This window comes from Acipenser ruthenus, chromosome 13, assembly GCF_902713425.1.
Source record: "Acipenser ruthenus chromosome 13, fAciRut3.2 maternal haplotype, whole genome shotgun sequence".
Lineage (NCBI taxonomy): Eukaryota > Metazoa > Chordata > Actinopteri > Acipenseriformes > Acipenseridae > Acipenser > Acipenser ruthenus.
This window is the reverse complement of record NC_081201.1, coordinates 30,949,307-30,971,519: the sequence shown is the minus strand read 5'-3', so window position 1 is coordinate 30,971,519 and position 22,213 is coordinate 30,949,307. Positions and strand designations below refer to the sequence as shown.

Genomic DNA, 22,213 nt, shown 5'->3' with positions numbered 1-22,213 from the left:
TTAAAAAAAGAAACGTATTCTAGATTTTTAAAACATATTTACTGAAACTCTAGTTACCAGCTACATAGTGTCTTATGGATCAAAAAATCCTGTAAAAATAATTGGGCTTGTTATATAAAATGACATACTGAGTTTCCACCAGTTGCCTGATAACCCTGCTAGGCTTGTGTAAAACAGATGTTTTATTACGTATTTCACAAACTTCTAAAATGGTTTGCAGAGTCAGTCTCCTCTGGGCCATGTCTTCACACATGCTGAGCAAAAGGCAATTCAATGGATCACTCAGTTTGATGGGCTGTAAGAGAAAAGAGAATTTGTTCTGTAGGAAGATGATATTAAAATTAGAACACGTACGTAAAACAGATGAAATTCAGCAGCAATCCCACAATTCATAGCATGGAAGCCACAGCTTGTGCGTATAACATGATTTTTTTTATAAAAGCATTAATGGCCATATTTCCAAAGCATTTACTCTTGTTTTTTGAAAGAGGTAAAACACCTTTCAATTGTACAAAACTAAAACTAAACAACTACGTTATAAATGTGTTTTACCTGGTTTTGAGGAACGTGGTAGTCAACACAGCAATAAAGAGTCATTCCCAAGGAATAAACAAGCATCTGAAAAAAAAGAGTAAAGCGATCATTCATACAATATGAACAAGGGTTTCAATTAGTAAATTATACTGTCTCACAAATGAAGATTAATAAGTAATTATTAAAAATAATTTTACATTTGGCAAAAAACAATAAAACACAAAACACTTTTGTACTTTTGTTCATCTACATTTTAATAGTTTAATTCTGTCATAACTTGCAAATTGTTTATATTGCTTGAATGTATTGATTGATTGATTTAGTAAACATACTTGTCACGTGACACAACTGTGAGCTAAGGCTGGTCAGCTCTCAAATACACCTCATGTGACAAGCAAATATATTTACTTAAGCTATAAAATACCTTTATCTGAGTTAAAATAGTATGTACATGTATATAAGTGGAGCTTGGAAATGTAACAATTTTAACAACAAATTAAGTTCCACTATGAAAGGAACATTCATGCCATCTTAATGTCAAGGAAATAATAACATTAGACATTATTGAGAAGTCTATTTCAGTTTCTGAAAGAACACATTGCTAAATGAAGAGGTTTGTATTTTTGTGTGAAAAAAAAAATCCACAGCACATTTTATGAAAATGTTTCCATTGGTGTTGCTTATCAACACACACTGAGCTAATGCTGAAAAGAAAAATCTAACAACAAAACATGGAATCATTTACCACAGAAAATGTGCCAACAACTGAAGAGTTCAAGTTTAAAAGTAGTTACGAATTTGGTTGACTAGTTCCTTGAAATGCTGCTTCATAAACAAACTTCTTTCAGATAAGTGTTGCCTTTCTGTCACAATAACCTTTTGTGAGCTGAATGCAGTGGTTGCCAAGGAGAGAGAATGCTATACCCATCTCTCTGATCATAAGCTCTGTGTGCTGATAGGCAACACCAATGGAAACTAAAAATGTAAGAACCAGGCTTAATCACAAAATATACTGGAGCAAAGTTCTATTAAGTTTCACTATCTTACTAAGCTTTAAATTCATGCAAGATTGGCATAATTCTGAGAAGAACACGTGCAATTTATATCACAGATTGTGTTTGTCAGATATACAGTAGTGCTTGTGCTAGAAATGTCTTCAGAGATTTTTACCTCCACTTAGGGTTGAATAAGCAGTGCACCCTGTCACGATGTTTCTGGAATTCAACCACCATCATTCAATGTTGATATTCTTGGAGTCACACAATTGTTTGTAATGTGGTCTACTCTAGAATTTCAATTTTTATGTTGTTGAGGCTTTGATTCCACAAAGTATGCTGTAATTTACCCAGGTGTGTTTAATAGATTAAAGTCCTCTCACTCAGAAGTCAAGTCTTTTTGACTGGATATTGTATTGCTGCAAGTGACAACCCACCCATATATACCATACTGAAGATACTGAGGACTAGTCAAAACGTTTGTCATTTAATTTGATTTAAGTTTAAATATTTCTTCATATGTACCTACTGTACATGCTTTCACATGGCCTGATCTCCTGGTTTAATCCATGATTCTGTAACAGTTCACAACACATTTTCACTCATGGTAGATTCGTTTGTATACAGTTTCAGAATCTGTTTATTTTGAAGCTTGGGAACTGTGATCTGGCACACTATAAGAGACATTTGCCTCAAATGTTATGCAGCCTGTTTTTTTGGGCAGTGTCAGTTTCAGGCAATAAAGCTAAGGTTAAAGGTTTATCTGTTATGGCATATGATATGGCTCCAACATACTGTACGTCTTTTGGACAACAGCAAGTTAACAATTATAACAACCACTTATGTTGAATTGATGGCTGAAGGCATGTCACACAAATATCGAAAATATGTTAACACTGTGACAGAACTCATATTGTAACAGGGCATTATTATCGAACACTAAAAGGTATTTGGATAAGGTGTGTGTGCTGGTAGGCAGGACGATATTGAAGCCGATCCTCTTGATAAGGTTGTGTGTGCCAGCGGTGACAACAGTGGGACCTAGGGGTTGAGCATTATCACAAATGACCCATAGAAGAGGATTCCTTGTCCCTGATGTGTATGGCACTAATGTCTATAGTGAGTTGATGTCTATAGTTTGGCACCCGTACATGTTATTCAGAACTCTGGTATTTTTGGTATTGAGTACAGAAATAAAGTTACTGAATGTTAAAATGGTGAATGATGTTATGAAAGGCAAAGTAAAAAACATTATCTTATGCCACTAGAGGGTACAGTGAGCTGTTTGTTCCTCACATTACTTTTATGCGGAGCGAAAAAGCTGGGACAGTGAACACAAACAGTAGAATGAGCACAGATTAGATTTATGTTAGATGTAGATTTTTTTTTTTAAATAATGCTGGCTAAAACAAAGAAGGCGATGCTTGGTATTGCATCAAAGGGAGTTGCAATATTTATTAATTTATAAACACACCCGTAATAAAATAAAACAGACAAAGGGGGAACATGCAGACCACATACATATCTTATAATTATATATAATGTGGTTAAAGCTGTTTGTTGTGTTGCTTAGCTATAGTAGTACCACAGTGTGTGATTGTGTAGAAATGGGGTTTTGCAACAACTGCGTAACCGAATTTTGAGAGTTGTTTGCAGACCACCTGAAGTTTACTCACAGACCACAAGTTGGGAACCACTGATCTAAACGTTGGTGGATACTAATAATATAGTAATTTAAATAATTAAAAGAAGACCCTTTCTGACGTTATACTGTAGATTTGTATAGATATAAATGCACTATAGAGACTCACATGCATTGTCATGTGTTTAATTTGCATAACCTTGGGACCCAAACAGTAATAATATTTATATCTGGCAACATTTAGATCAATTGAATACACCCTGTGGTCATTTTATCATACGGTGCATCACAAAATAAGTTATATAGTGTCTTAACGTAAGCAACTCAAAGTAGGCCATTAAAATGTTGTTCCTTGTCAACTGTCTACTCTTCTCATCATACATCTAGGATGTATATACATGGGGAACCACGGCAACACATTCCTTTCTTTTCTTGTGCCCTTAATAAGCCAATTACCATATGGGCAAACTTAAGCAATTTATGTATTTTAGTTAAGTTATGTAAGATCCCAGCTGTTCCTTTTAGTGTACAGCTTGATTCAGCTGTGTCTCAGTAAAACAAAAAAACCCTGTTTTTCCATCTGTCAATTTAGTGGTCATTCAAATTAGACCTCTATGACCTATCCAATGGCCAGCATGTTCATTATGCAAGCATTGTTTTTCCTATTGTGTGCCACTTTTGCTGCACCCTGTATTGACCAGCAAAAGTAGCACTCCCATCGTAAAAAGTGATGCTTTACAGTACCTTGTAACATGGACCAATTTCGTAACATTACACTGACATTTTGTACAAATAACCTAAGAGCTGCAGTATAGGAGGTTGTGTGGTCCAGTGGTTAAAGAAACGGGCTTGTAACCAGGGGGTCCCTGGTTCAAATCCCAGCTCAGCCACTGACTCACTGTGTGACCCTGAGCAAGTCATTTAACCTCCTTGTGCTCTGTCTTTTGGGTGAGACGTTGTTGTAAGTGACTCTGCAGCTGATGCATAGTTCACACACCCTAGTCTTGTATCTTGTGCTTGTGAGGGTGGTCCACTATGAAAGGTGCTATATAAAGATTATTTATTATTACCCATGAAATAATAACATCTAATAACATCTTCTCCCTAATACCTTGTCCATTGAGTCAGTGAAGTCTCAATATGTATCAGGGTACAAAATTAGCTTTTACTGGTACTAATACTGTTAGTTCTATACATGCAAAACAAAGGAACAAACTCCACTGATAAGCCATAACCAGTGGTAATTATATTGTACAGCTTGTAGAACACAATATGTCACAAAGCATTAACATTTATAAATCATACAGTCCCTACAGTCACTGGTTTCACTGTGTATTACAAAATATATTCCTAACACAATCACATTGGGTCTCTGCTCTCAGATATCTAACATCAGTTTGTCTCTTAATCTTTATTGTAAAGCATTTACAATATCACAGTTTTCCCCAAACATTACTCAAGTGTTTGCTGCCAAAGAGGATAACACTGTTGTAATAACAGGGCACTCCAAAACTGTAAGTAGCCTGCATCAGCCAAGTACTTCTTTGTACACTGATTCTATTGTATTCCTACATAAATGTTGCAAGGCATTAACAACAAAACAATAATATAGTGAAGTCTTGGGAGGTTCTCTCACAAAATCGTCCACTAGGACTCTATTACTGTGGTACCGTGGTATGGCTATTGTTTTTAGCACATAGTACTGGCAATGCGTCACGAATGGTGATCTCTTTGTTTTGTGTACAGGAATAAGACGCAGGAGAAGCAAAAACTGTAATGTCACGAAAGCGCAGAGATTTGTGACGTAGTACTCAGGTCTTTTGCAGAGCTAGGCCTGCCAGTGAAAGCAAACGCAGTCAATGCAGGGTGTTTGTGTTCCGGAGCAGAAAATACAAACATTTACAGTGGATACGAACAGACTGTCATTAAAAGCGAAACGATAGAGAAATAGAATACATTAGTTTTTTGAAAAGGTAAGAAAGAATCGCAAACTTAAAACAAAAACATATTGTGATTGATCCGTGGGGGATGGTGTGGTTATACACAAAATAGAAAACACAGTATGTATGTGGTTTTGTTTTATTTCGATTTTTATTACGATTTGTGAAATGTGAACATATTCATTTTGCATTGTCCGCAAATTGCAATGATTTAGTACTACTGTTAGAGCTTAAATGGCTATTTTTGCTAATTTGTATTTGGTTAAATGCGTATATTTTATAAGGGATACAGTGCATTATAATATAATAACACCATAATACCTAAGGCATTTAGTTTCATGTTAAGGTAAAAATCTGTGTTCTAGTAAGTGAATATTCGTATAAAAATATACAGGCATTTAGATACTTATCAATATGGGAATACAGTAATAATATTGCCCCTTTAAAAATGTATAGTTACAATAACCAAAGGTTAAATAAAGGGCTGTGATACAATGTTTCCGACTAGACATTTGATTACATTAATTTGCCGAGTCTATTTTTTCTGCTTTGCTCATTCGTATTGTGTTAAAAAGCCAGCATTGCATTTGTTTTTATGATTTCGACTTGATTTAACATTATTGATTTTTTTTTTTTTTTTCAAACCAGTTCTAGAGCTGATTTTGACATTTTGCCAAGTCAGTTCACTGTGACAATATAATACATTACAAAATGTGTTTTTGTCTTGGTTTGTACCGGTTAATTAATATTAACATTTTCAGTGTTCTCAATTAAAATTATATATTTTTTCTTCGTTTTCAGGGAGAGATATTATTCAGTGTTGTCATGTGTGGTTAAGTGCGTAAGACGTGAGCAGGTGTATTTTGCCTTGCACGATAGTTTGTTCTGTACGTTATGTGGCAGATTCGGTGTGATTGGAAGTTCTAATCGTCTTTTAAACTCCTGTCTTTACAGAACAACCCATAAAGGCATACATAATGGCAAAATAGATTCTTCAGTTGACCTTTAACCTGATACTGCAACAGCATGGATTCTGTCCATCCTTTATACTAATTTTCTTTTTTAAACCGAAGAGTTATCAAAAAATAGGCATTTCATTAAAGGTAATATTTTAATATGTAAAATCGTACCCAATAACTTGGATACCAAATAGTACTGTATTATAAATGATGATTTGCTGTAGACACGGTATACAAGCCCTAGTGTTGCATTGCATCATGACAGTAGGTTGTCTTGGGAATGCAGTGGTGTACCAATTTGTTGGCCTGTACACTAGGATGAAGCCTAAAAGTGGCATTGTTTGCTTTAAACATATTTTTGTATTTAGGTTTTCTTTACTATACATTCCAGGATGTTATTGAATGGGTGATTTATAAAAAAAATAGTAAAAAAAACACATTTTTTGTCTGATTATTCATGAATGTTTGTATCACCTCAGTACACACATTAAACCATAGTTTATTATTATTATTTGTTTATTTAGCAGACACCTTTATCCAAGGCGACTTACAGAGACTAGGGTGTGTGAACTATGCATCAGCTGCAGTCACTTACAACTACGTCTCACCTGAAAGACGAGCACAAGGAGGTTAAGTGACTTGCTCAGGGTCACACAATGAGTCAGTGGCTGAGGTGGGATTTGAACTGGGTCAGATCACACAACCATAGCAGCTGATTTATAATGTATTTTTTGTTTGTCCATCTGCCAGGAAATTACGTCACACAACTTCAGGGAGATTGACGTTTATGCAGGCAGTTGCTGCAGGTTTGTCTATATAGTTCCACTGATGCAGGTTATAAAAAATTCAGTTTGAAAGGTTGCTGATGGTCAAACTCTATGCTTAAAACATGTTTCTTTATATATCTCCATCCAAATAAAGTGCACAGTGTGGTGATGAGTACATTTATATTTGCATGCCACGAGTCCCCAAATGTAACTATATATATATATATATATATATATATATATATATATATATATATATATATATATATATTACAGTGCTTGTAAATAATTTAAAGATCATTTTTCAAAATAAGAGAAGGACATCAGGCATTTGGGTTGACGTTCACAGTAGCCGAACCTACATTTTGATAATCATTGCAGAACAGACTGTCTTCTCCACAACGGATTCTAGTTTGTGAGCACAGACAGTTAAACAGTGTTGTCATGAAAATGTAGGTATTTTTTTTATATAAAGAAGTGGAGTTATTTAAATATTTAACCTAAAAGGCAATTTACTGCCAAAAATCCAATTGTATATATTTTTTTCCTTAATGTAGAACCACAAGTAGTTTCAACAGTGCAATACTATCTTTAAGATACATGTTAAATGTTCTAATGATAATTGGTGAATGGGAATTTAAAACTTGGATTACTCATTAAAGGGATATTTAACATCTACATTTTCCTAATGTTTCATTTCTTAACTATTCTTATTGTGTTTGGTGTGCTCTGAATGATTCTACAGTCTCTAGTTTAGAAAGTTCTCTTCTGTGCTTACAATTCCAGCAAGAAATGCTTTTGAAAAGCGAGTTAAGAAGTTTAGTGCAGGCTTCACTTCATAGTGCAACACTAATGTGCTTCCCCACTTCACTTCCTCACAATCAGCCTTGAGGAATCTTTAGACAGTAATGCAGAACACACATAAGAATATTAAACAACATGAAATTAATTGGGAAAATATAGATGGTATAAAAAAGTATCAATTTAAGTAAATGTGGTGCACATATAAATGATGTATTTCTGCAGTATACATGGTATTTTAATGACCTCCATGTCAGTATTATTGAATACTTGCTCCACGATTATTTTAATGCTCTACAGCAGTGGTTCCCAACCTTTTTCAATGTAGGGACCACCTTGGTGTTTAGATTTTTCCCACAACCACTTGCCACGCATTTTTTTACAACAGCATTTTTTAAACTCATATTTATGTGTAGATGTATAAGTACATGTAGAAAGTATTTATATAACTTGCCTAACTTAGTGTGATCCCTGGGGTTGAATCTTTACTACCAGTTTATTAAACAATGTCGTCATTTTGCACATTGATGGCAAAGTTCCTGTTACTTTTGTTTAAAAGAGTTCAGTGTTTTTTTTGTCACATTCTAAATGCTTTGTAGATAAATGACGTCTCAATTTTGCAGGTTTAAGAGCTTCATTTGACAAAACCCCCTGACAAATAACACACTGGGGTTTCGTGTCGTCCTCGGATCCAGTAAATGTAAATACCACTTTGCAATATTCTGGATTGTTAAATGTATGACACAGAGGCTTTCTTTTCTTAGAAGGTGGCTAAAAGTAGTCAAATTCTGTTTAGGTTAGTGATGGCATCAAGAACAGACTGATTATTAAAGAATGATTATTTCCAGAGGTAGTGTTAAGAGAATTTCCTTTTCACATTTAGTCTTGTGAGATATTAAACCTGAAATCAGTCATTCACACTACAGTACAGTTCACAAGTCAAGGAACAAAAATAGCCTCTTAACTTCCTATATCCATGGCAACACTGTAGCACATATTTTATATTGCTGAAAATTACAAAAACTGTGGTTAATGTGTTTTTTTATTTTTTTTATTTTTTAATTAAGTCATTCCCACCGAGTTAGGAATATTGAATGTAGTGCGCCACTTTTATGTGGAGTGAAAAGGCTGGAGACAGATTAGGTGTTTTTTTTTCCCTTGAACAGTGAAAACAAGCAGTAGAATTAGAGCACAGATTACAAAGATTTATGTGTATTTACGTGAATACTATTACTGGCTAAAAAATGTGCCCCTTTCATGATGTGTAGCAGTTATTTAGTTAGTATTTGTTTCACATAGAAAGCTGTTTTAGTTAATGGCGGCTTTGATGGCAATGTTTGGTATTGCATCACTGGGATATAAATTATAAACACATATTAAAAGAAAATGGATAAGAGGATGGGATGGTGGGGGCAAATGCAGACTATGTACATATCTTATTATATATAATGTGGTTAAAGCTTTTTGTGTTGCTTAGAAATACATATTGTGGTAGTACAATGTGTGATTGTGTAGAAATTAGTTTATGCAAGAACTGCTAAACCAAATTTTGGGAGTTGTTTGCAGACCACCTGGAGTTTACTCACGGACCACAAGTGGTCTGCGGACCACAGGTTGGGAACTACTGCTGTACAGTAAACATTGAATATATTAATACTGTCACCCTAATGTATAAACCAGATTTTTTACAGACTTCATTTTGCTGTCATTTGTATTGAATCATGTATGTTAATAAGTGGGTCAGTAAGTCACCCCAAAGGGAAAGACCCAGCTGGGTAAATATGGAGTTAGAGTGGCAATATTAGTGTTTGGTCCACCGCTGCTTGGGTCAATACATTTTCTTTTTTAGCACCTCACCCCTCATGGATGTTGTTGCAAGTTATATTGCATCCTACTGTTTCCTTCATTAGAGCAATATCAGAAAAAGCATTTATTTCCTTCAATGACCTATGTGTCTAGAAGACTAAGTGTTAACAATTCATGTTCTTTTCTGTCTTGCAGGATCTGATAGAAGTGCAATTTGGATGCTCATATTAAAACTGGTCAATATTTCATCATGAATAGAAATAAGCGTGAAAAAGAATACTACAGTTTAGATGTTGGAGATTCAACATTTACTGTTTTGAAACGATATCAAACTTTAAGACCTATTGGCTCAGGGGCTCAGGGAATTGTCTGGTAAGTTGATAACAATTTAACTTCAAATAAAATAACTGTTCTGGCCAAGATGTATTAATATATTGAATCATTTTTTTAAATTGCAGTGGAATATTCAGAGGAGGTAGAAGTTGTTAGATACCTATGTGACATGAATACAATGTACTGTATGTGTATAGCACTTGTGACAAAGCACAACTCACTCGGGTTCGTGCCCCTTTAAAAATACGACCCAGAACAATGAAATGGAGTTTTAAGCGCTGGTGCGCTAATTTTTAATAAACACAAAATAAAATAAATACACAAAATAAACACCTAACTCCTCTTGGAGCACTAACTCAACTCTCAGGAACACCCTGACTAACGCGGGACAGCTACGCTGTTTTCCCGTCCTTCCCAAAACCACAAACTTCAACACACAGGTTTGACGCCGCACTTACTTTTTCTCTCTCTGGCTACTCTGAGACAGAGCACCTCTTCTGCCTCCTTCTACTCAGCAGCCTCGAGCAGACTGCCTGCTCTCCTTTTAAACCCTGCACCTGGGTCTAATTCCCCAATAACGCCCATGTGCGGATGATCATTAATAATAAAACAATTAACAGAAAACAATTAACCCAGACAAATGTGCATTCCGCACATGTTTTTACTGCAGAGAGGTTTTAACCCCCTCCCTGCTGTCTCACACACTGTATTGTATGTGCATATCACTGTACTGTATGTATAGCACTGTACCATATCTTGGTGCGTTTTTAAAATGTATTCACATGAAAGAACAGGAAGACCAAATGTATTATTACACTGAACTCTAGAGAAGCTAATGATTGCAAAGGCCCTTTTAAAATTGGCTTTCTATTATTAGTTCAAAAAGGATATTGTACATGTTTTTATTTTGTGGCTTGGTCTGTAATTATGGGCATATGGACCTGTGTCACAATCAAAGTATAATATGAAATAATTAAGAGTACATTCATTGTATATTGTGGAATATAATTGTACCCCTCATTTATAAACTTGATGTAATTTATCATTTATTTACTCACTGAAAAGTATGCTATGTAAGGAACATACACCAGTTGTTTTAAATAAATAACCATTTTAACCCTTCTTTTGACCTGATGTAATGCAATTGAATTTTCCGAACTGTGTTTTTGAAGTACAGTATAGATCCGGTTAAGTATGGGTTTGATGATAATACTCTTAAGCAGAATGCTATGTAAGAAGGAACAGGTCATGCTAACAGGATCTTAAGTTCAAATCTGTGATCTTGGGTCACGTAAAAGTAATGTACTGTAGTAAGCAGATCAGACTCAGGATCTTCTGATGTACACGTGGCAGAAATGTGTATATGAATGTAAGGGCCCAGGCTAAACAGGACTGGAGTGCCTGACATTTAAATTTCATGTTTAACTTTTGTTTTATTGCAGCTCAGCATATGACCACAACCTTGAAAGAAATGTTGCCATTAAGAAACTTAGTCGTCCTTTTCAAAATCAGACCCATGCCAAAAGAGCTTACAGAGAACTGGTGCTAATGAAGTGTGTCAATCACAAAAATGTAAGTTGTTTGTATGGTAATACATTCATGAGATACCCTTCATCACAATACAGGAGAGTTACCTACATCTTTTATTTCCTGAATATTATAGTCTGTTTGCAGTATATTGTCATAACATGTAAATCAATTAATCATTTCCTCAATTTTTAACCAGGATCCACTGTTTTAATTTACAGTAGAGACTTGAGAAACAGGGAAGGGGATCTGTTGACTTGTATTTTAGAATAATTCAGATTAGGGATATTTAGCCATGTTACATTTTTAATGACCTCCCTTTTTGACCCTAAAATGTTGCCTCTCTAGAGCGCTCAAACATATCTTCTCTTAGTACAGCTGGTATAGGAGATTGAAACCATTAATCTGTCTCCCTGCGACACTGTGCCCCTAGTGGATGTAAGAAATACAGCAGTAAGAAATGCCACATTGAAAACTGGGCAGGGGCAGGTTAGGGTTACACTGGTATACTAGCTGTGCTTGGAAATAAGACAGCTTTATTGAGACCACAGGGGTCCTTTTAAACTTTCTGGTCTTAAACAAATCACCAGGAAGCTATGACTGAAACAGAAAAGGATATACAAAGTTATCCAAACAACAACATTTAAGATAACTATGATAAATCATAATCTAAATTGCTTTTTAAATACAATTCTTACCTACATTGTGGATTATCCTATTGTTTTTACAGATTATTGGCCTTCTTAATGTATTTACACCCCAAAAATCTCTTGAGGAATTCCAGGATGTGTAAGTATTCATTTGCATAATGAAACATGAACAGAATTGTCAGGATTTAAAGTCAGGATTATTTTTATCAGGGGAATGGGATGCGTTTGCATGTAATGTTGAGGTTTTTGGAAAGGTTTCAAGATACCCATAGTATAATGATTATCTTTGCTGTACACTTACAAAAAAGCCACTGATTTAATTAGTGTCCTTTTGTGTATTCCATCCAATTAAAAAACGATGCTAAATGGCAGGATGCATTAAAGTAATTGCTTAGCAGGGCAAACACATCACACTGGCTTTCATTAAAAAATATATATATATATATTTGTTTAAGAAAAATAACATATAAATACTTAACCAAGGCATCTGTAAATCTGGAAGTCCAGTTTTACTGGGTCATTCTATGTTAGCTCTTGACAGTTCCTATAAAAACATTGCTGTGCTTTTTCGTTAACAATGTCATTGATTGGTGACAGTTACATTGTTATGGAGCTGATGGATGCCAATCTCTGTCAAGTGATTCAGATGGAGTTAGACCATGAGCGATTGTCCTACCTACTGTATCAGACGCTATGTGGAATCAAACATCTTCATTCGGCTGGAATCATACACAGGGTTAGTGATCATATTTTTTAGATGTTTCACAAAAAAAAAAAAAATTACAATGAGGCACATGCGACATTAAGTTTTGAACAAGTAGCTTTCTAAGAATATTTTCACTTAATTCTTGACTGAGAATCAGAAATGAATGTAACGTCTACACACAAAATGATACAGCAGTGTTCTGCCGTCCAGATGTGTGTCTTCTGAGGTTCAGAAGTTCTTGTGACAGTCTTTGAAAAACCATGCTTTACTGTTAGCCAGTCTGAATGGATGGTTGTGCTTTTTTGTTTTCTTTAACATTGTCACTACAGTTTAAGGAACTCCTAACAGTTTAGAGCTTCCAATTGCCCGGCGTTCTGCATTCCCTTAGCATGTTAATTATATCTTTAAGTAGAGTACATTAATTTCTCATTTTCAATTGCTGTGTGCTTTATATCAGAGTGCCATCTAGTGCTGGATATATTTATTTCTGAATAGTCTGTATACAAACACCAGGGAATATAGAAACGGAATCACCTCTATCAAAAACTTTGTAAATCTGGAAATAAAATAAAATAAAACTGCATAATGAATTCATAGATTTTCTTTAGAAAACATTGAAAAATGCTGAAGGAATTTATGTTGAATGAGAGTGAGATTCATGCCAGAGAAATTCAAGCCAATTTCTCCATACCGTACTAGACTGATAAAAGGTGGGGCCCCTTACTTGTGTAACAGTATTCACAGGTGTTTAATAATTGAACACACAATGAATGAACGAATGGGACTATAAGGTTAATATGTTTGATTATTAATGTCCCCTGACCTCATAACCTTCTAGATTATACAACTGTTTTATGTTTACTATCTTTTGGTATACATACAAATCACTTAAGTAATAAAGATTATCCACCACCTTCTCTATTGGTTTTCTTTTTCTCTCATTGGTACATTAATTGTTATCTAACTTCTTCAGGGTCATGTAAAGTAGAACATTTTCAGCTTTTTGTTTTTCAAAGTCATCTCCTTAAACCTGAGTGCTTAGTAATCTCGGTGAGTGTGCAACAGGCAAGGTAGATGCGCTGCAATCCGTTATGTCCTGAAACGTTTTCCGTTTTTATTTATTTATTCCCGTCTAGCGCTCCTGGTGTAGTGGGGGATACATTTGAATCTAGATATTATACAGGCAGGGACCCACACACAGTTTCTTTTGAAGTTGGAATCTTCTAAATATTGAATTGCTGTCTAATATCTAGGTAACAGACTGATTATAATGTAAGGGACTACCAGGCTCCAGGTATAAAAGAGAAAAGAGTATTTGTTTGTTGGTTGACCTGGTTTGCTTATTCCAGTGCAGTATCAGGAGATTGGTTCATTCATTAGCAAAGGCTGTACCATGGTGGACTTTACCAGAACAGTAATTGTTCTTGTGCAGGTAGTTGTATTTATGAGCATCATTAGTTACATCCTTAATTGTGAAAACCTGGTAACTATATATATATATATATATATATATATATATATATATATATATAAAAAAATAATATATATTTTATAAACTGTTTTCAAATGTATCTAGCATAACACTTTTTTTCAGGATTTAAAACCCAGTAATATTGTAGTGAAGTCAGACTGCACACTGAAGATCCTTGACTTTGGACTAGCCAGGACAGCAGCCACTGGTTTATTGATGACACCTTATGTGGTCACACGCTATTACAGGGCACCCGAGGTCATTCTTGGAATGGGATATCAAGCAAATGGTCAGTAATGTTGAATGCTTGCTATTAGTCAATTATGTATAAAAAAGTATTGTATATTGTTGCGATCACTTTAAGATCGTGCCTAAACCAAGTCTCTTTCTTTAGCTGTCACCCACAAAGTGTTATTGTTAATATTGTTAACTGTAATATAGATATGACAATTTTAATATAAATGAAATTCCACCATTTCTGCATTTTTCAGCTGTGCATGCCTTTAACATTTTCTGCAAAACTATTTTTTTAATGTGCCGCAATGGGTAAAAAAAACAACCACATTATGTAAATTACACCAGTGCAGTGAAATTAATAACTGTATCTTTTCTGCTGACTTGTTGCTTTGCTTATGTTTTTTCCTTCCTTCAATGCTACACACTTTTAGTGGATATATGGTCTGTGGGGTGCATTATGGCAGAAATGGTTCGCCACAAAATCCTATTTCCAGGAAGGGACTGTATCCTTATGCTGCTTGCAGCAGTTCTGTTCACATGAAAAAAAGTTTTTATTTTAATCATAACTGGGGCAATTCAGTACAACAGTAGAAGAATCTTCAACATTATTATTATTATTATTATTATTATTATTATTATTATTATTATTATTATATAATCTGGCTATTTGAGTTACAATTTGCACAGGTAAGAACTGAGGTTGTAACAGGCTGCATCTAGTGGTGGGACATACAGTCTCTGCTGGTCTATTAAAATATTGAACACAGATTTGTATGTACTCTGTGTGTGTGTGTGTGTGTGTGTGTGTATGTATATATATATATATATATATATATATATATATGTATGTATATATATATATATATATATATATATATATATATATATATATATCATTTCATATGTTACAGTGTTCAAAGATATTAAGTATAGACTGATTCATTTCTGCAACCATAATACAGTTTCTGCAGGCCGTCTGTGTTAGTGGCTTGCTGATATTAATTTATAGGTCAATTTCTCTTTAATTTTTTTCTTAAACAAAATTGATATTTAAATGGTCACTTATTTACACAAGTATGGTGCACATATATAGATATTTAGAACCTTGCTGTTAGCTTTGGCTTTCCAAAACTATTTTGCCAATTTGCAAGGAAAACTTAAGTTGTTTACACTATTTTCTGCTAGACACTGACACTGCTTGCATGCTTCTCATTTTATGCTTTTCATTTTTTTTTCTTTCTTTCATTAGATTCCCATCGTTAAGTCCTTGTCTGACATGTTTTATTTATTTTTTCTTCTGCATGTTAATTTCATGTCATTTCATTTCAGTTGATGTCTGGTCAATTGGCTGTATCATGGCAGAAATGGTCAGAGGTAGTGTGTTGTTTCCTGGCACAGATCGTATCCTTGTTTGTATTTCATAAATCGGTGAATGTCAATAGTCTTTAAATGACGACGTCATCAGCGATGTTTACTTCAACACACAATTTAGTGTGTTTAAAACCAATAGTTCTGAATGTGATACAAAACAATATAAACAGTTACATGTCCTACTTTGAGGATTCCTTGGAAATGGGTGATTAAATACCTTCTAATATAATTTTTATATAATTTATTTACATCTTTACTGTTTATCTTATTGCTATCAAAGGGTATTGGACAAAGGTTTTGGATTTGGGCGAGATTTGGGCTTTGGATTTGGGCTTCTCGAATATCGCAGTAAATACAGCTTTAAGTAGTATTCTTTTGAAAATTCCTCTGCAGTATTTTTCTTAATTGTCTGACCTTAGATATTGATCAGTGGAACAAAGTGATTGAACAGTTAGGGACACCATCCCAAGAGTTTTTAATGAAACTCAACCAATCCGTTAGAACCTATGTGGAAAACCGACCCAGGTATGCTGGATATACCTTTGAAAAGCTTTTCCCAGATGTCCTTTTTCCAGCTGACTCGGAGCACAACAAGCTCAAAGGTAAGTGATATACATTGTCATCCAGACCTAAAAAATCCATCAAGTTACTGCTGTACCTCCAATTGTGCAACTGTAGCCTGATGTGATGTGTGTGCGATTATACAGTATTAATGCATAGTTGTATATTGTATATGTTATATCCAAAATTATAACACTACATCCTGCAGCATGCAACTGTCTGCATTTAGTGAAAAAGAGGATCTCGGTACAGTTTTCATAATTTTTTTATTATGAAATATAATACTATTTTTTATATACAATAATTTTTTTTATATGATGCATGTGGTGTCATTTAAATGTATTCTTGTATACAACTTTATTCTGTTGCAGCTAGCCAAGCTAGAGATTTGCTATCTAAAATGCTTGTAATAGATGCATCCAAACGAATCTCTGTGGACGAGGCTCTTCAGCATCCATACATTAATGTCTGGTATGATCCCGCTGAAGTGGAAGCTGTAAGTACTACCTTGACTATCTGCACACCTCGAGTGCAGAAGTGTAGCATACCTCATGCGCTTGGGTGACCCAGATAAATAACTAGAGAAGTTCTGAAGCATTGTTATTAATGTAGGTGTATGAATCATTACATAGTTTACGTACTTCAGCTATACAATACATACATCCAGTATTCAATTATAAATATAGCTGAATATCAATTAGAATTCAGCTATTAAAGCTATGCAAGATGGATCAATAAAAGTAAAAGCAAAAATAGGACTAGGGAGGTAATTGGACCTGTTAGTCTTTTACATTCACTTAGTCAAGCTACTGTATCAACCTACTGTTATACTTCACTTTTTAATATATACAGAATGTTTAGCAAAATGTTATAAACATGTTGTAGGTAAATATACATGTACAGCAGGTAGATTCACTGGTAGAGTAATTCTGTCAAACTGGTTTTACTTAAAAGGAATGACAGTCCTTTAGGTATACATTTTTATGAGTTAAAATCAGTGCCCAGTAATGTCTGAGTCAGGATAGTTCAAAGCCGTCAAGGTTGACTTGTGCTGATCACAGTTACTGACTTCAGTTGCCTAATGTATTTGTATTAACCCTGTGTGAAGAGACCCAGAATCTAGCTGGGATATAAACTGCATTTGTATTCAATTCTTCCAAGTTCTGTCACTATTCTCAGCTGGTCAGTATATTCATTACACTTGACTGCTCTCAGCTGTTCATATTTGGCTGTACTGGATACAGGGAAAGTGAGAAAATAATGTGTGCTTTTATACTTCCCTCTTTTACATGTATCACTTTCTAGCCCCCACCACTGATCACTGATAAGCAGTTAGATGAAAGAGAACACACAGTCGAAGAATGGAAAGGTAATGGAAATGCTTGCTGTTTTGTTTGTATATTATTTATATGAGCTAAGATTGAAGAAAAATCAAACCTGGCTTGTTTCCTGTTTAACTGATGGAGGTGTATTGCAACTTGTTTCTGACAAAAAACACAAACTTGTGGTTATTTATCAACAGAAAAAAAGATTATTGCATCTATAAATGGGTTATTGTAAAAACGCATGTTTCAACTTGCAGAGTTGATATACAAGGAAGTCCATGAATGTGAAGAGAGGACGAAAAATGGGGTAATCCGAGGACAGCCTGCATCTTTAGGTTAGTTACAATAGTTTCTTTTAAAATAGTTGGAAAACTGCTTTCCTTTTCACTTGTGCAGCAGAACGCTATTAAGGACAGACATTAAGAAAAAATAAAATATTCTTAAATTGCCAAATACAATATAGCATTGACCAAAATTAAGCTAAAACTAAAAATCCTAATTGAGATCTGTGCGTAAATTCTGACTTTTACCTTTTCAAAGAGGTTTTTCAGCTGTCAATATTTTGTTCGGACACGGTCCACCAGGCACATGCCTTTGAATTTACTTTTACAGGAAATGTAGATCTCTGGCCACTAGATGACACTGTGGGCCCAACTATCATGGCAAACCCAAATAGCTAGAAAATACAAGTTCTATTTGGTAATACAATGATAGCTAGAAATAAACCATGAACCGTATATTAAATGTCACAGACCCGTCGTTCAATATTCCGAAACGGGCAAAAATATTGGAAAACAAAAAAAAAAACCCCAGTAACAAAATGACTGTAAATTATATAAATTAAATACAACATGAAGCAAAGCATGGAATTGAAATTGGCTGACCCAGCTTGGAAAGGACAGTATAAACTGGCAAGATTTATTGTTGTAGGAATACCCAGCAAAACTGTGCCTCAGAGAGATTTTGACCAAGGCTAAATTCCTGGCAGGTGGGTAATTAGTAGACCAGGGCGGGAATTGAATCAAAGTTTATGGCACCACTAAAGCTATATTTTATAACGGCTGTGGCGGCGTCCTAATTTTTTATTTAATCCGGGCCCAGGTAGATGAAATATTCTTTGCAGCGGTCAGGCCAGTCAGCCAGTGGGTGTTTATTAGCGGAAAGGGGCAGCTGCATGAGGGTAATATCTCCCAGCCACTACTCTTGTACATTTCTGATTTAATACTTTGTTTCTCATAGCACAGGTGCAGCAGTGATCAATGGCTCCCAGCATCCGTTGTCGTCTTCATCTGTCAATGATGTATCTTCCATGTCAACAGACCCCACATTGGCTTCAGACACTGACAGCAGTTTAGAAACATCAGCTGGACCACTTGGCTGCTGTAGATGACTGTCATCTTTTTTTGGTCCTTCTGTTTGTGCTAGATGGTATAGAGTATAGTTTTTAAAAATGCTCCAGCTTCTTTCTGATTTTCCCAGAATGCTAATTAGGCTGTAAATTATTGGCATATTTTTCTGGAAAGAATCTGAGAACAGATTTCACTTTTAAACACTAAGGTATCTGTGTGCGATCAGTGTAAATTAAAGTTGATTCAGTCTTTTTTAATAGTTTGTTTTTCAGCTAGTGTTAAATCCTAAAGTTACAACTTTATGTTGCCATATTGCTGTAGACTGCTTAAATTAATTTGTAAAGATTTATGATGAATATTTTTTAATCCTTTTTATTTTTAAATTCAATTTGCCTTGAGCCATTTTGCCACATTTGATTTACTTTGATTTGTTCATTATGTCTTCTGTGACATGCTATAGAACAGAGGATATTTTTCAGTTTAGTTCACAAATAGATATTATATAAAATACATATATCCAATTACTAGCAAAACAACAATATTTGATTTCAATTTGTCTAGAAAACAACTGAAAATGGTCTGATACCTAACTACTTTCATTTCACAATGTTTGAAGTTAAGAATCTGCTTATAGTTGTGTTTTAAAAAATATGTTTAAATTGTCTTAATAGGCTCTGGAAATCTTTCAGGCTAGTGCATTTCAGATGCCGCCTACGATTGATCATTTGGTCCACAAGGCACAAAGCGTTGACCTAAAATACATTATGATTAATGCAATTGAAAGGTAACTAAAAAGCCTTTTAAAAGAAGAGCAAAAAGCGGGCTGAAATTTGGTTTAGTGCACATTTGACTGCTTGGTGTTCTGCACTGGCTAGCTGGAACTTTATTTTCTTGAAATTCCCTTTGCTTTGACAGTGGGGAGTGCTTGGTGAATGTTGAGTTCAGCTGAGGAGATTTTATTATAAAATGGTGGCTTCGTAATAGGGTCACAGATGAGGGATTTTAAATGTATGGACACATGTTTGCAAAGAATGGATTGTAAAGGGATTTGTCCCTTTTTATTAATTTAAATAACAAATGAAATTAAGCAGTTTTCAGATAAATAGAAGTAGGATACTGAACTATTACAATGCCAAGCAACACAGATAATGTAACAGTTTGACTTGGCGGAAAGACATTTACTGTACAATAGGAACTGAGAATCTGGATTTTAAGTGGCGGACACTTGGTTCCAGTGGTATCACACAAAAGCTGTTCTAAATAATTCAGTATTTTATTTCAAAAGCTGTACTATAGTTAACTTCCATTCTAATCGTTTGCTTTCAGCAAAGCCTCGTCTTCGTGCCAGCTGTGTAGTTGAATATGGGATCTACGGTGTGTTGAAAGTAGTGTTTAGGAAATGAGAGCTCTTATGTTTGAAAGGTATCACTATTTGTTTACATTTTATAATTTTTGCCCGACTTTTTTTTAAAAAAAAGCAACAAAGACAAGTTAGAAAATACAAGATGTGTTGTTATGTATGTAATAATAGCATTCTATGGATTATCCATCATTTTATATTTCAAGAGGAAAAGTGCCTGCAATAAGTGCAGTAGTTCAGAAAAATAAAGGTAGCAATGCTTTATGAATAGAACGATATTTTTTCCCATGCTATGATGTTGTATTTATTAATTCGGTTCATCACTGAGTTGAAGAAATGGAATATATTGTTTTATCTTTCAAGTATGTGTTTCATTAGAATGTAAGTTAAAATTGAGTGTATAAGTGTGAGGAATGTAAAGAAAAAAGGGGAAGCCGGTATGAAAAACCCATGTGAGGTATTTTCGTGGTCAGAACTTGGCTATTTTGTCCATACGTAAGAAGTTTACCTTCTAAAACTAACACGATCAATTAAAAAAAATAAATAAATAAAAAAAAACTTTTATTTTTTATTTAAGTGCTCTTAATTAAGTCTTTTCAGATCCCTGGGTAGCTTTGCTTTTGCTTCATACGTTGCATCTCTCAAAATATGTAATATTACAATTAAAGTAGGCTTTGATGAACTACCTCACACTAAATTTCTACAAGTTCTTGGATAAACTTAGCAGCCCACAATATTAGATATAGAAAAATGTGAAATATTGATTTCTTTATTTATTTATTTTTAAGTGTACTATTGCCAATGTTAGGAGACTTCTAGTATTGTATGTAATGTATACTTCACTTAGAAGTAAGAAAACTGTTTATGTATAATTTTTTACAGTTCATGTGCAATACCTTCTTCAGATTGTGCAAGTAGTAATTGGTGGGTCTAGCCATGTAGATGTATGTTTCTGAAGGTAGAGAAATAGTTTGGTACTGTCAATCCATATTTTCCTTTTTATAAATTAAAACAATTTTATGCGACTTGATATATTCATGATTTAATGTAATCAGCCTTGCCACTTTTAAAATCTGCGCCCAGGTAGTTGTGGGTGGATATCATGCATGGCCAGATAGATTTTGATCTTTAGATGGTAAGGTAAAAAAAAATACACTGTTTAAGAAATAAATGCATAGAACAAGCTGATGTAATCATGGAGGCTGGTTTATAATGTTTGCTTGTAAGACCAGCAGTGCAGATTGATCAAGTCTTTGTTCTGGGTATACCGTGCCACAGACCATGACGTGCACTAATGGAATGTATGCACTGGAATCCAATAATGCAAAGTTAAAATGTATACTGCAAATAAACCATTTGAATTTAAATCATTGTGAATTTCATGATTGTTCCTTTTTCTCTGTGAATGGGAGGGTTAGCCAGCCATGGCACATACCCTGTACAGCTCAACACTTGCAATTTAAAATTAAGAATTTTCTTTATTTGGTATCTGAATTCATTGGCTTCATAATTGAACAAGTCTAAGCAAAGAATGTGTTATCCCAATATATAATTGTCTTGCAGTTTTAAGGATGCCCTGCATTCCCTATAGATGTTTCATGTTACTAGATGCGTCTTGCCCAGAAATGATCTTGCATACAAATATCATGGCTCAGACACGGTTAAAATGCAATACATTAGTGTTCATAAAATAATAACAGGAAAGGATTTTTACATTTAAATGCACTCGGCATGGATTTGCATGTACTGTTCTTCATTTGTTAATATGAAAGGTAAGGGATAACTGATGAGATTTTGTGTATTGTTTTTGGGGCACAGTAATGGACTGGTTTAATCAGATTTCTTTTGTGGCACTTTTGTTTAATACCTTGATACATAC

The 22,213-nt window shown here is 34.5% G+C and overlaps 1 protein-coding gene across 3 annotated transcripts; it reads left to right on the top strand.

Moving 5' to 3' along the window:
• Positions 1-4,845: 4,845 nt before the first annotated feature.
• On the top strand, positions 4,846-21,701 carry LOC117418084 (mitogen-activated protein kinase 8). Of its 3 annotated transcripts, none has more exons than XM_034030660.3 (12): positions 4,846-5,144; positions 9,640-9,816; positions 11,220-11,349; positions 12,035-12,093; positions 12,552-12,690; positions 14,255-14,420; positions 15,698-15,769; positions 16,159-16,341; positions 16,672-16,796; positions 17,606-17,669; positions 17,883-17,960; positions 18,870-21,701. In XM_034030660.3, the coding sequence occupies exons 2-12, from the start codon at positions 9,695-9,697 to the stop codon at positions 19,013-19,015; spliced, it is 1,284 nt and encodes a 427-aa protein (XP_033886551.1). In that variant the 5' UTR covers positions 4,846-5,144; positions 9,640-9,694; the 3' UTR covers positions 19,016-21,701. The 3 variants fall into 3 exon arrangements, with proteins under 3 accessions (XP_033886551.1, XP_033886552.1, XP_033886553.1); XM_034030661.3 differs by lacking the exon at positions 15,698-15,769 and adding an exon at positions 14,800-14,871; XM_034030662.3 differs by having other exon boundaries at positions 4,847-5,144; positions 18,865-19,012.
• The last annotated feature ends 512 nt before the right edge of the window (positions 21,702-22,213 follow it).

Coding starts and splice junctions, on each gene's coding strand:
- LOC117418084 (XM_034030660.3), top strand. CDS start 9,695: ATGAATAGAAATAAGCGTGAAAAAGAATACTACAGTTTAGATGTTGGA. Junction 11,350..12,034: donor AGTGTGTCAATCACAAAAAT/GTAAGTTGTTTG, acceptor TTGTTTTTACAG/ATTATTGGCCTTCTTAATGT. Junction 12,691..14,254: donor CGGCTGGAATCATACACAGG/GTTAGTGATCAT, acceptor ACTTTTTTTCAG/GATTTAAAACCCAGTAATAT.